Source organism: Nyctibius grandis, chromosome 6, assembly GCF_013368605.1.
Source record: "Nyctibius grandis isolate bNycGra1 chromosome 6, bNycGra1.pri, whole genome shotgun sequence".
NCBI classification, from domain to species: domain Eukaryota; kingdom Metazoa; phylum Chordata; class Aves; order Nyctibiiformes; family Nyctibiidae; genus Nyctibius; species Nyctibius grandis.
In genome coordinates this window covers 62,462,273-62,475,073 of record NC_090663.1, presented here as the reverse complement: position 1 = coordinate 62,475,073, position 12,801 = coordinate 62,462,273, and the positions used below count along the sequence as shown (strand labels likewise).

The window sequence follows — 12,801 nt, the reverse complement described above, 5'->3', positions numbered from 1 at the left end:
TCTCCATTCCCTCCCTCCCCAAATTATAGAGATTTCCCACCTTTAGTTAAAAATATCAGCATAAGTACTGCTCTGAAAAAACAGTATTATTTACAGAGCCGGGGACTCGGTTCTGTCAATTCATGAGCTCAGTGTAAACTTTAAAAACTGTTACTGTCTTTAAGAAGCTGGTGAGTTGTTAACAACTTCCTGGTAGTTTTACCTGGAATCCTGAAAAGCTGCGGGGGGGACACTGGGAAGCTAAGATAAACTCCTGACCTTGCCATTTCACAGGTATCCATTCTAAAAACACGTAAGATATACAAATCGGATACACACCTCTTATGCTATAGTTGTGACAGATAACTGCCTTTAAGTTTCAATTATTTTATCTATGTAAACAGCATCACGTATTTACTTGAGCCACCAACCAAGATCCTTGACTTCCATCACTCAGTTGATTCAGAATTGCTAGCCTTGGGTACAGCATTCAGTACGGCAAGATCATAACTTCAACTTCTCACATAGTATTTATTTTATTATAGAAGTATTTCTTCCACTGGGCTTATATTTTTGTAATTGTTTTCATTTTACTGTTTGCAAGCACTTCTTTCAGTTTCTTTCCTTGTCTAGGGCAAGGCAGACACACAGTATCTGCAGAAAAGGAAGCTGAACTACCTTGTGGTTATGCAGTGGGTTTGCCATCTTCTCAAACACTTTTAGACAGTTTAATCCATCTTAATTTATTGCAATTAACTTAAGACTTGATTATTTGCTAGCACACTTATTCAACCACATACCCCGGGCTAGCCAAAATCTCTGCCCTGCTCCCAGTTGAACCATCACTGCAGCACACAGCCCCTGCCTAGCTCAGCCTGGCGATGAGCCCACCACTGCACCAACCCTCCCTCTGCCCCTGTCACTGCGACCCTCCGAGGCACCCCAACTGCAAACCCACCTTTGTGCCAGGTGTGCTCCCGGGATCAGGAACCCTGGTGTGACCATGTTTCACACAAGGGACTCCAGCCTAGAGGGGATGGACGAGGAGCAGCTCGGGCCACGAAGGTCCCTAGGAGCATAGATGCGGCTGCATCTCAGGGGCCTGGCACCTTTTTACTTCTGTTTAGAACAAACATGTAAAGGTCAGGGATATATTTTATAAAAATAGTCTTTCTTCCACAGATAGCACCAGGGAATATGTTCACAGCTGTGCTGTCACAGGCAGAGAGGCTGGCTCAAAAAGCAAGTACAGAATATCAAATAATGAACAGACTGCATGAGAAGGTACAGAGGTGGTCAGGTCAGGCCCTAGAAAAAAGAAACCTCAAATAAAACACAGAATCACAGAATGTTAGGGATTGGAAGGGACCTCGAAAGATCATCTAGTCCAATCCCCCTGCCGGAGCAGGATTACCTAGACCATATCACACAGGAACGCGTCCAGGCGGGTTTTGAATGTCTCCAGGGAAGGAGACTCCACAACCTCTCCGGGCAGCCTGTTCCAGTGTTTGGTCACCCTCACCGTAAAGAAGTTTTTCCTCATATTTATGCGGAACCTCCTGTGTTCCAGCTTGCACCCATTGCCCCTTGTCCTGTCAAGGGATGTCACTGAGAAGAGCCTGGCTCCATCCTCATGACACTTGCCCTTTACATATTTATAAACATTAATGAGGTCACCCCTCAGTCTCCTCTAAGCTAAAGAGACCCAGCTCCCTCAGCCTCTCCTCATAAGGGAGATGTTCCACTCCCTTAATCATCTTCGTGGCTCTGCGCTGGACTCTCTCTAGTAGTTCCCTGTCCTTCTTGAACTGAGGGGCCCAGAACTGGACACAATATTCCAGATGCGGCCTCACCAGGGCAGAGTAGAGGGGGAGGAGAACCTCTCTCGACCTGCTAACCACACCCCTTCTAATACACCCCAGGATGCCATTGGCCTTCTTGGCCACAAGGGCACACTGCTGGCTCATGGTCATCCTGTTGTCCACTAGGACCCCCAGGTCCCTTTCCCCTACGCTGGTCTCCAACAGCTCTGCCCCCAACTTGTACTGGTACATGGGGTTGTTCTTGCCCAGATGCAGGACTCTACACTTGCCCTTGTTATATTTCATTAAATTTCTCCCCGCCCAACTCTCCAGCCTGTCCAGGTCTCTCCGAATGGCTGCGCAGCCTTCCGGCACATCAGCCACTCCTCCCAGTTTTGTGTCATCAGTGAACTTGCTGACAGTGCACTCTAGTCCCTCATCCAAGTCATTAATGAATATATTGAATAGTACTGGTCCCAGTACCGACCCTTGAGGAACTCCGCTAGACACAGGCCTCCAACTGGACTCTATCCCATTGACCACCACTCTCTGGCTTCTTTCCTTCAGCCAGTTCACAATCCACCTCACTACCCGATCATCCAGACCACACTTCCTCAGTTTAGCTGCGAGGATGCTGTGGGAGACCGTGTCAAACGCTTTACTGAAATCGAGATAGACCACATCCACAGCTTTACCATCATCTATCCACCGGGTTACGTCCTCATAAAAAGCTATCAAGTTGGTTAAGCATGACTTCCCGTTGGTGAAGCCATGCTGAGTGCCCCTAATGATCCCCCTATCCTTGATGTGCCTAGAGACAGCACCAAGAACAAGTTGTTCCATCACCTTTCTGGGGATGGAGGTGAGGCTGACCGGTCTATAGTTACCCGGCTCCTCCTTCTTGCCCTTTTTGAAGACTGGAGTGACATTCACTTTCCTCCAGTCCTCAGGCACCTCTCCCGTTGCCCACGACTTAGCAAAGATGATAGAGAGTGGCCTAGCAATGACTTCTGCCAGCTCCCTCAGCACCCGCGGGTGCATCCCATCAGGGCCCATGGATTTATGGACGTCCAGATTGCTTAATTGGTCCCTGACCCAGCCCTCATCAACCAAGACAGATTCCTCCTCTATCCTGACTTCTTCTGGGGCCTCAGGGGTCCGGGGCTCCTCAGGACAGCCTCCAGCAGTATAGACAGAGGCAAAGAAGGCATTCAGTAACTCCGCCTTCTTTTTATCCTCTGTCTCCAGGGCCCCCACCTCATTCATCAGTGGGCCTACATTGCCTCTAGTGTTGGCTTTACCTGCAATGTATTTGAAGAAGCCCTTTCTGTTGTCCTTGACCTCTCTTGCAAGGTTTAATTCCAAGGAGGCCTTAGCTTTCCTAGTTGCCTCCCTACATCCTCTGATAACAGACTTATATTCCTCCCAAGTGGCCAGCCCCTCCTTCCATGATGGGCTATATCAAACCATATATATAACAAACCATATATATAACAAACCATATATATAACAAACCATAGGTATGTTGTTCTGTGAACAGTATGGCATAAGTGCTTCAGCTAAAACAGGCAACTGCACTGTACATGGAGAGTGCTCATCTTTTCCCCATCATGGCACTCTGACCGAAGTGATGTCCTCATGATATATTAAGTTTGGTTTGCCAGGAAGAAGAGCACTGTAATTTTTCCTCCACTCTGGCAAACATACAAGACACTTAAAGATACTTTTGTGATCTCTAAATCAACTTTGTGGTCTCTTACTATACTTTTAAGTACCAATGGGGAAATACTGGGAAGATGAAATCACTGCCTACTTTGCAGATAAACAAAAAATTTCTTAAAGGACGACAATTTAGTTCTCTCCATCTGACTAGAATGTGAAGACTGAAGTACTTTTGATCTAAAATGACCAGACACTAAATGTGAAGATAACTGCTTCGAAATTGCTTATCTGAAGTAAAAAAAAAAAGTAAATTATATCTTGGCCTGTGTATAATGTACTGAATTTTTCTGTCCTTTTGAAGATACACTGCCTGTGTTCATCATTATAGATGCAGCTTTTAAAAGTTATACATTTCCCAATTTTACAGTAAACATCTTTTTTCCATTTCAGTCTGAGGGAGTACTGAACGTTTCCTCACCAGTAAGGGCAGGCTGTGCTCTCCAGTCGCCATCACACAAGCACAAACCTATTTGTTTATCCAAGCATCAACTGCTGGCACCTTACACTTCCACACAGACAGGGTAGATGGCCGCTTACCCCCGCCAGCCCCCCTTGGATGAAGGAGAATTAGTTTATGGACTACAAAAGTTACCATCTTTAGTAGGCAGGCACCCGACCAGTGTTCGTTTTGAACATTCTATTCCCTTCCTCAGCTGTTGTGTTACAGTAAATAACATGAGGGATTTATTTCACTAGTGATGGACCTGACCTTCAGAGTCTAGATCCCCACTTTCCCAACACTTGGGGATCACAGACTTTGGGTCAAGCATTGCCCATAAGCCATCTATCCTCACCGTGATCACACCAGATTCCTCATACGCTGTATCAGTTACAAATGGGTGTACAGCAGTACTTTTATAGACCACGGCCACTCTCCACATATCGCAGGAATTAAAGAGCAGCCTCCCTGGCAAACACAAAGTGTACTGGGGTCAGCATGTAAGAATACCCACACTGGATGCAATTTCAAGATGATGCAGGACTCATGAGTCAGCTGAGGATGGAAAAAGTCACAGCAAATAACTTGCAGACCTGAAAAATGTCCTTCTCCTAGCCTCCCTATGCAAGTTCACAGAACAAATAGCTTAATTTGTTTGCTGGGCTCCTCAGATTAGCTTGGGATACCAGCGAGCAGTCATAAGAGTGGCAGAAGTGACCTTATAAAAAGCCACCTCTTCCCCATGCAAACCTAATCACCAAGTTATTACTCGATATCTTGACAGCAAGACAGAGGACAAAGCAGCAACACAGAGAACCTGTCTCTCCCATTCCTCTTTCTGGAAAAGAGCAGGAGAAAAGAAACTGAGCAAGAGCTGGTGTTACATGCCCTTAACAGACACTTAATTAACATAATATTATAATGAGGCCCAGAAGTGACTGTGAAACACCTCCTGGCTCACAAGAGCTTACTGCCTTCTCACCTGGCTGTAGGAACACACACACACCCCCTACCCCCCCCGCCAATGAGCAACCCAATGAAAAATTCACCTTTGCTGCTGACTTGCAAGTATGCTGTCAGGGTGAAGATGGCCCTAGAGAAGCAAGCCCAGCTCAAGCCCAGCTATTCCCTTTGTTTTCCTTTAGCTCATTTCCCCTCAAAGGGAAGGCAGGGGAATCAAGATTTTAATGTTTAACTAGATATTGAGAACAGGTGTACTGTAGGCTTCCTCTCTGAGAGAAGGTAAAGTCCTCACCACCAAAAAAAATCCACCCCCAAAAAAACCCACAATTCCCTTCCCTTCTTCTCTCACCCCTTCAGAAATTAAGCTGATATAAGCTCTGGAATAGGGTCTACATTTTTGCCCTGTAAGCTTTAAAGCATGATTTTAAAACACAAAAACGTAAAAAGAAAAAAAAAAAATATCATCAGAAGAGACTCATATTCTTAAAACACGCACTGGGTTTGTAAACAGCATGAAGTATTCAGCACTTGAGTGATTTGTGGTAAATCTTCAAAGCACCCCAGACATTTGCAAAGCAATCTTCTCAGACATCCTGTGGAGGTTTCGTGTTAGTCTTACAGGTATACAAAAACTGAAAGTAAGGGCCTTGCCCAGAGCGCTAGAAGGAACAGTGCCAGGCTTCAATGTTCCTCATCCCCCGAGCAACAAAAAAAATTACTCACACTTACAGCACTGTTTGTATGACCACCGCATCCACTTCCAATGAAATCACAGCATCATTTCCTGTCTTCTACTTTATTAACTATAGGGCACTCAATACAGTTACCACTTCATGGTATGACTATTCCTATCCCTATTCTACATTAAAAAAAAATACATAAAATAAACCACATCGCTACTGTTATCGACAGGAATTAGGTAAATTCTTATTTTCCTTTATGATAAGCCTACTGCATATATTTGGGGTAATTTACTTTGGGAAGCACAGCCTATTAGTCCCGTATCACATATGAGAAAGCTCTTCAGGCAGTTTGCTAAAATATTATACGTAGCATAATAGTACATTGAGAGTAATGCTAGACCAGCATTTCGGTGTTAGGGTTTCTTTGCATTTGCTGCAATACCACACAGCCTCTACTTAGCACGCAAAAGCCCCAACTTCTTTAAGCCTGTGATCCCAAAGAGCACAATGGTGCTCTTTCCAGCTTTGCAGGAGCTGGTTTTCATTTCCTTTCTTCGGAATTGCTGTATTCATACAAACAGTAAAGACATGCATCGCCTGACACTTCCTCAGAGCAGGCAAAAAAAGCACCCTAACATTGTATGCAAAGAGAGCTAATCTGATCTACACATTCCAATTTGTTGCTTTTCTGTCATCTGCCCCATTGGAAAACACCACTGACAACTTTGGGAAGTCACACTCTTGATGCCAGTTTCAAACATTGAGTGAAGCTGGTTATTGGAAATTTCCTAAACCTCCAAGGAAACGAGTGTTTTGAAGTTAATTATACATGCACATACAACAGTGTCTCAGAACCCACTGAGTTACCACAGAATCTGTACCAAGAGAAAAGATGCAGAAGAGCAGTATATAAGAGTACGTGTAGAAGTCCAAAGGATGGTAAATTTCTGTGCTATGTATCACATCTCTTCCCAAAAGTGTATTTATCAGAGAAAACGTAGCTGCCTGATGAGAAGAGACAGCCGCAAATGGCTAGCAGCCGTTCCCAGTACCGTCCTGTTATTCTGGCACCGACACAGTAGCAAAGGCAAATAAACGAACTTGCTGAGACAAGCACATTTCCTACAGTCTATGCAGGAGATCTTCTTAATGCCCTTTTTAAAGCATTTATAAATTAGTATTTGTAAGAGTGAACAGTACTTCCATAAACAAACGGTTTAGTGGGTTGTATGTTTTTGTTGACATATGCCAGTATAAGCACAAGGTTTCTGTTTAGAAAACAAAACCTGGATCAATGAGCTAATTTTTGTTGTGCAAGGCTTTCAAAGGGAAAGAAAGAGGAGTGAAAAGAGGCCCAGCGGCCACAAATTACTCACAGTTCTTGGCTCCAATTAGATCTCAATTTCCAGAGGACCCGAGTAGGCTGAAAATACAAAGCAGGGACTGAAACCACATTTATGTGAAATATTTCGCTGCATGAGACACTCAATGATAATTCACTTCTCTGTAGTTGCCTGGGCTGTCCTGGGGTTGCTGCTGTGACAGTATCTCAGAAATCCCCACAGCAGAATATGTGCAAAAGGGGCAAAATTTAAAATCCAAACAAAAAAATACATTTCAAATTACCCTGTGGCTATCTGGGCACATTTAGATCCTTGCTTATAAGAATGTATAAAACTGGAGGACAAACTGGATAGGTATAACGCTGGAAGCATTATGGTAGCTTGGGAGTAAGAAGAATAACTATAAAACCTAACAGGAAGGGCAGGGAAAAAAGTTCAAGCCAGTCTGAGGAACTGGGTAGTCAACAACTTATCAGCTGAAAGCATTAAAAGAAGTACTTTTGACAGATATGGATGACACTGGGAACTGACAAAAAAAAAATCCCCAGAATAACCCCCCCTCTACTCTGCTTTCTGCAGATAAACAAACCCACCGACTCTCCTACTGGCTGCACTTCGGAACTAGGAAGAAAATTCCCCTCAGCAACAAGCATATGTGATACCCTAATTGAGGAAGAACCCAAATCCGGAATGTTTTTCACAGAAGCCTTCGCAATTTGATCTTGCCAGCTTACACACCATCTTCCTCCTCGCCAATGTATTCCAGAGGCACAAGTCTGAGAGAACTTTGCGCACAAAAATGGAATGCTTTCCGAATTAATCATGTTAAATAGACTCGCATGTTGAAAAAATTAAAGTCTTCCCATTTTAGTTCCCTTGCTCATACTTGTTCAAAACAAGCCTTGCCTTTTGCAGGAGACACCATTCCAGCATCTTCATACAGGATAGAAACAGTTTTAGCTAGAACGGGGCTGTGCGACTGCAGAGAAACCTGGTTTTAAGTGAAAAAAAACTGCGTAACCCAGGCTTCATTTTCCCCAGTTGCCGCCCATCCCCAGCGATGCAGGCATGCTGGTACAGATCTCCACACTATGGACTAAACTGCGAATCTCAGCGTATATGAATGGCCACAAAAAGCAACACAATTTTAGATCAGTTGGATTCAGCACTACAAAGCAGCTAACTAGGATCATCTGAAAAAAAATTCAATCCAGCCCCTTCAATGTTTCCTGGCTTAGAAGGTTTATGAACATACAAAAAAAAATCCCAGCAATTTTAAGCTTTGATTCTACGTTAACACATCTGTTCTCCATTGCAATATGGTGCGGGGAGTTTTTCCTCCCGGAGAGCAGTGCAAGCAGGGCATTTCTCTCAGTAAGAGCTGCAGGAGTTAAAGTGTGCAAGTGAAGAGGAAGCGAAAGAGCTGGCAACAGTTCGGTTTCACCACGCGCAAAATAACTGCAGCACTACAAATCCGGGACTCTAGCAAAATGAACTGCACCCTTTTGGGAACAAAATTATGTGTAATAAGAAAGCCTGCCCAAAGAACACAATTAACATGCTTCACTTAGTTTGAAAAACTGTCTGCCTAAGCACTAGCCACTGTAAAAAAAAATAGAAAAAACCTCACCTAACAAAAAAATCAACCTTACAAAATTAAGAGCAATTTGTATAAGCATTACTCCAAAGGCAAAGCAGCTAACCACAGCCATCAGAAGAGCTGCGGATTTTGTCTAAAAGCGGAGCTAAGAAGCTTAACAATTAAGGATACAGCTCTTTAGGACAGCAATCCCTACTTTTACAGAAAAATTACAGCAAATTAGCCATAGCAATAATGGTTCGTTTGTCCCCACAGCAGTGTACTCATTAGTCGAAAACGCAGCACACAAACGCTCTGTGTACTTACACACCTGCTCATCAACACAGTATACCTGAATATCTCGCAGTATGTGATAACTAAGGACACGTACCTACAACCCTCTGTGGCCACTGAAGTACCACCTCCAGCTTTCCAAATGGAAAACGACAGTCAATGCCCCAAAAGGCATTCGGGCAAACCAATTCCCATCACCAAACACAGCATGAAACGAGCTGGAGAACGTGGCCCACGATGCACCAGACCACACCAAGTGCAAAGGCAACAAGCGGATGAGCCCTGCTTTCCTCGGCCCAACCTTTTCCCCAGCACTCCAACTTTTCCTTCCAGAGCTAGAGGCAAAATCTTTGTTCCCCCAAACAGCAATGGCGAGCAGCAGAGCTAGCAACACACAACAGCAACAATTAAAAAAAAAAATACTGCTGAAAAAAATCAAATAATCACAACAATGTTTGCACTGGACAAGATGTACGTAATCTGACGTCTTGCATTACATCAAAACCTAAACAGCTAAACAATTGTAATAACAATTGGAACATTTTTTATTTTCACTAGCTTGAAATTACAGCTACAAGCCATTCAGTTAATGTTTACGAGAACACATATTTTAACTGTCTGAACTGTTCTGCAGACACGTAGTTAAAAATTTGAAAGGCACCCAAAGATGAAAACAGGAAGGGGGAAATCAGTAAACATGCTTCATTATCCACCTTGCTAGCAACTCTGTAGAAAAACTAGAACTACGGGTTGCATATATAAAAAACATTTTATATTAATTTATTCCAAGTATTTCCACTTTAGAAATAAACAAAATCTTGCACTAAGTATTTTTCTGAATTAGAATCTTCCTAAACATTGCAACATCCCTCTCCTTAACCTGTTCAGTGCAAGAATTTAATTCCTGATATGTGTCACTGTCGTGTTCCATCCCACGAAGTAACAGGGCTGATCATTTTTCTGCTCGCTCTTGTAACGGCAGCACTACCAAAGCAAGACCTTCTCCTCCTCCTCCTCTCCTATGTGGCATTTCTTTTTGAAGCTTTATCAGCTTTCAGTCTCATTTTAGAGCCTTAGAAAAGCATGAAGTTTGTCTGCAAAGCGGTACTCTGGAGAAGTTAGAGGTGACAAACTGAATATGTAATATCAGCGTGTGCTGAATGACAGTGCAAACGCTCTCAGTGAGGTGCAAGATGTTTTTAGCATACCGCATTTGAACTGCAGAAAACTGAGGAGGCTAAGTCAATATTTGTCTTAAATTCCCTTCTTGAATGTCCTCACATACACACGTGACAAAGCAAAGAAAGGCCATCCTCATTAACAGAGGTGGGGCAAATTAATACCGTGGAATCTTGTAAAAGGGTTTTTTAATAGGTTGTGCAAAGATTCTTAGCAAAACGTGCAGAGTTCATTCCTCACAGCTCCTCAACTGCAACTGCCACCAGGCTTCCAGACCCCAGCTGTAGGAGCTGCTCCCTAACAAGCCCCGGAGCACCCTGCGCTTCCTTCTGTGGATGCCACCACACGTCCCAGCGACTTGGGACCATCAATATGGATGGGCCCGGGATGAGGCGACGGGGTTTTGTCGTGTTTCATCACAGCAACGTTAGCAAGCATATATAGAATCTCTTTTACTAAAACCAATAATCAAGAACTAAACTGTCTTCTCTCCTGGCAGGCAGTTGCACGGGGCTCTAAGACCACATTATCCTACGTCCTAGCAGATCTTTATTTTTGGAGTCATTGTACCTTCTTGTTTTCCTTCCGCACTCCTACTCATAGGATCTCTGAGACATCTTAAAGCCACGCGAAGCTCAGAGGCAGACGGACATGGTTATTTGCACATGTACAAGGCAGTTCCACGAAAGCATGTGAGGAAAACTTTTTTTTTTGCGCTCCCATTTTGTTCCTCGCACTTTACAACAGCAGCCTGAGATTCACCTAGTACTCTCCAACCAGCTCGGAGTCGCAGAAGCCACACAACGCCTGAAAAGCCACTCCCGGAGCTATGAGGACGGAGGCGCGGAGGCCACCGCAGTCCCGCCGGCCCCGCCGGCCGTGGGGGCTGTCCCCGAGGGTTAGGGTTAGGCCGCCACCCGCGGCCCCCACAGCGGCTCCTCCCGCCCCGCGCCGCAGTCACCGCGCCGCTCGCCAGGCAGCGACGCCCCGGGGGCCCGTCCCGCCGCCTCCCCCCGCCCCAGGGAAGCGAGGCAGCAGCGGGCGGGCCCCGCGGCGGAGCCCTGGAACCGCTGCGGCTCCAGCCCGGCCCGGGTAACGCCACGCCGAGGCTGAACTTCCCCCAAGTTTTGTCCCTCCGCGCCTCAGGGCGGCCCCGGGGGAAGGCAGGCGAGGCGCCAGCAGCCGCGGGGGGGAGTTCCGCCTCTGCCCGACGCCGTCCCGCGGTGACCCTCGCCCGCTCCCCGCCTTACCTGAGGCGCTGAAGGCAGCGGGCAGCCATCCCGCCTGCCCCGCGCTGCCCGCCTGCCCAGCAGCACCGGGGGCTGCCGCTTGCCCGGCGGCCAGCCGCTCCGCACCGCCCGCCCCAGCCCCGCCAGCATCGTCCTGGACCTCCTCCTCCTCCTGCGGCGGGGACCGAGCTGCCTCCGGGCGCGCTTGGCTCAGGGCGGGCGGCGCTGGCTGCCACGCCGGGCGTGGGCGAGCCCGAGCGGAGGGCGTCTCCTCCGGCGGCCGGGGTGGCTTGGCAATGTTTTTCCTCTTCTGCTTCCCGCCAGCTGCCGGGAAGGGGCCGGGCCGAGCCGGGCTGCGCAGCTCCCCCCGTCCCGCTTGGCGGGGCGATCCCCGGTGCGGGCAGGGATGCGGGTGTCCTCCCGCCTGCCCGGTCAGTGCCGGGCCAGGCGCGGCCCGCAGCCCGGCTGGGAGCCGTTATCGCGGCGGCCACGGGGAGCTCCGCCTGCCCCCGGCCCTGGCTCGGCTGGGCGCAACCCACCGCCCTTTGCACACAGGTGCTGCCCCCCCCGCCCTGTCTTCGTCTTTCTTCTTGCCATTGAAAACGGATTTCAATAACTATATTTATAAATCAGATGAAGGGAACGATAAATTTCTGTCTTACCTGAACACCTGCCTTTTATGTAGCTGAGTATTAGATGATTTACTTTCCAAATTGCCTGCTTTTGAGGAACAGGACTATTGCTCCCTCCATGTTTCAGTGGAACAAACACATTCTGCTGCCACAGAAATGAACAGCAAAGCACAGAAGGAAAACGCTCTTAGAGTTCGTGAGTTTACAAGGAAGTTCTGCTTACAGCAGTAGAGCAATCAGCAAACCTTAACTCTTTTCTAGTCAGTCATTTGTTTGATATCATCTTGTCCTACCGAATCTCCATGCTCACAAATGTAGGTTTTCATGTTCACTAGAAACCACTGAAGCACATCAGTCCCATGGCATTACATCAAGGAAACATATGGGAAAGTATTCTATTCCTCTGCTTTCTCTGCCCTTTATGGTGTTCCTCCAAAGCAATGCTGCACAAAACAAAACCAACTTTACCCAATGATGACAAAAAGGATCTCAGAAACTGGGCTGCTGCAGATCTGAAAGACTGTCAGTATTATGGAAAAACTCCACAACTGATTGCACGCTTGATGGCTCCGGGGGACTAAATAAGACCTCACTTGTGTCCATCTTCTGAGCTCTGGAAAGGAAACCTTCTGCAGCTGAGATCACTGAGCCGCTCATTCCCACTTCAGGGTCACTGCAATCTATTAAGTGAGTGGAGTCCCAGGGAACAGCAGAAGAGAAGTTGCGCTGTTAACAGGCAGTGACTCCCAAAGACGATAACATGATACAATCACAATTAATATTTATCATAGGAAAAAGTTCCCAAATTTTATTGGAGTAATTTTCCTTTAGCCAAAGTAAGAGTTGATTTCTGGACTTATGTACCTTACTAAGTAAATCATATTGATATCCACGAAGTTGCTGCAGGTGAAATAAAGGATTAAAGTACATTAATTCAAGATGGAATATTTATGGTTT

The 12,801-nt window shown here is 46.2% G+C and overlaps 1 protein-coding gene across 1 annotated transcript in view; it reads right to left on the bottom strand.

Annotated features, from left to right (window-relative positions):
• The window catches only part of MCUB (mitochondrial calcium uniporter dominant negative subunit beta), a 55,352-nt gene extending 43,862 nt beyond the window's left edge, over window positions 1-11,490 (bottom strand). The window contains exon 1 of the mRNA XM_068402903.1: window positions 11,234-11,490. Coding sequence (XP_068259004.1) covers window positions 11,234-11,362 — 129 coding nt within the window. The 5' untranslated portion in view covers window positions 11,363-11,490. The remainder of the gene's footprint in view (window positions 1-11,233) is intronic.
• Between the last annotated feature and the right edge of the window lie 1,311 nt (window positions 11,491-12,801).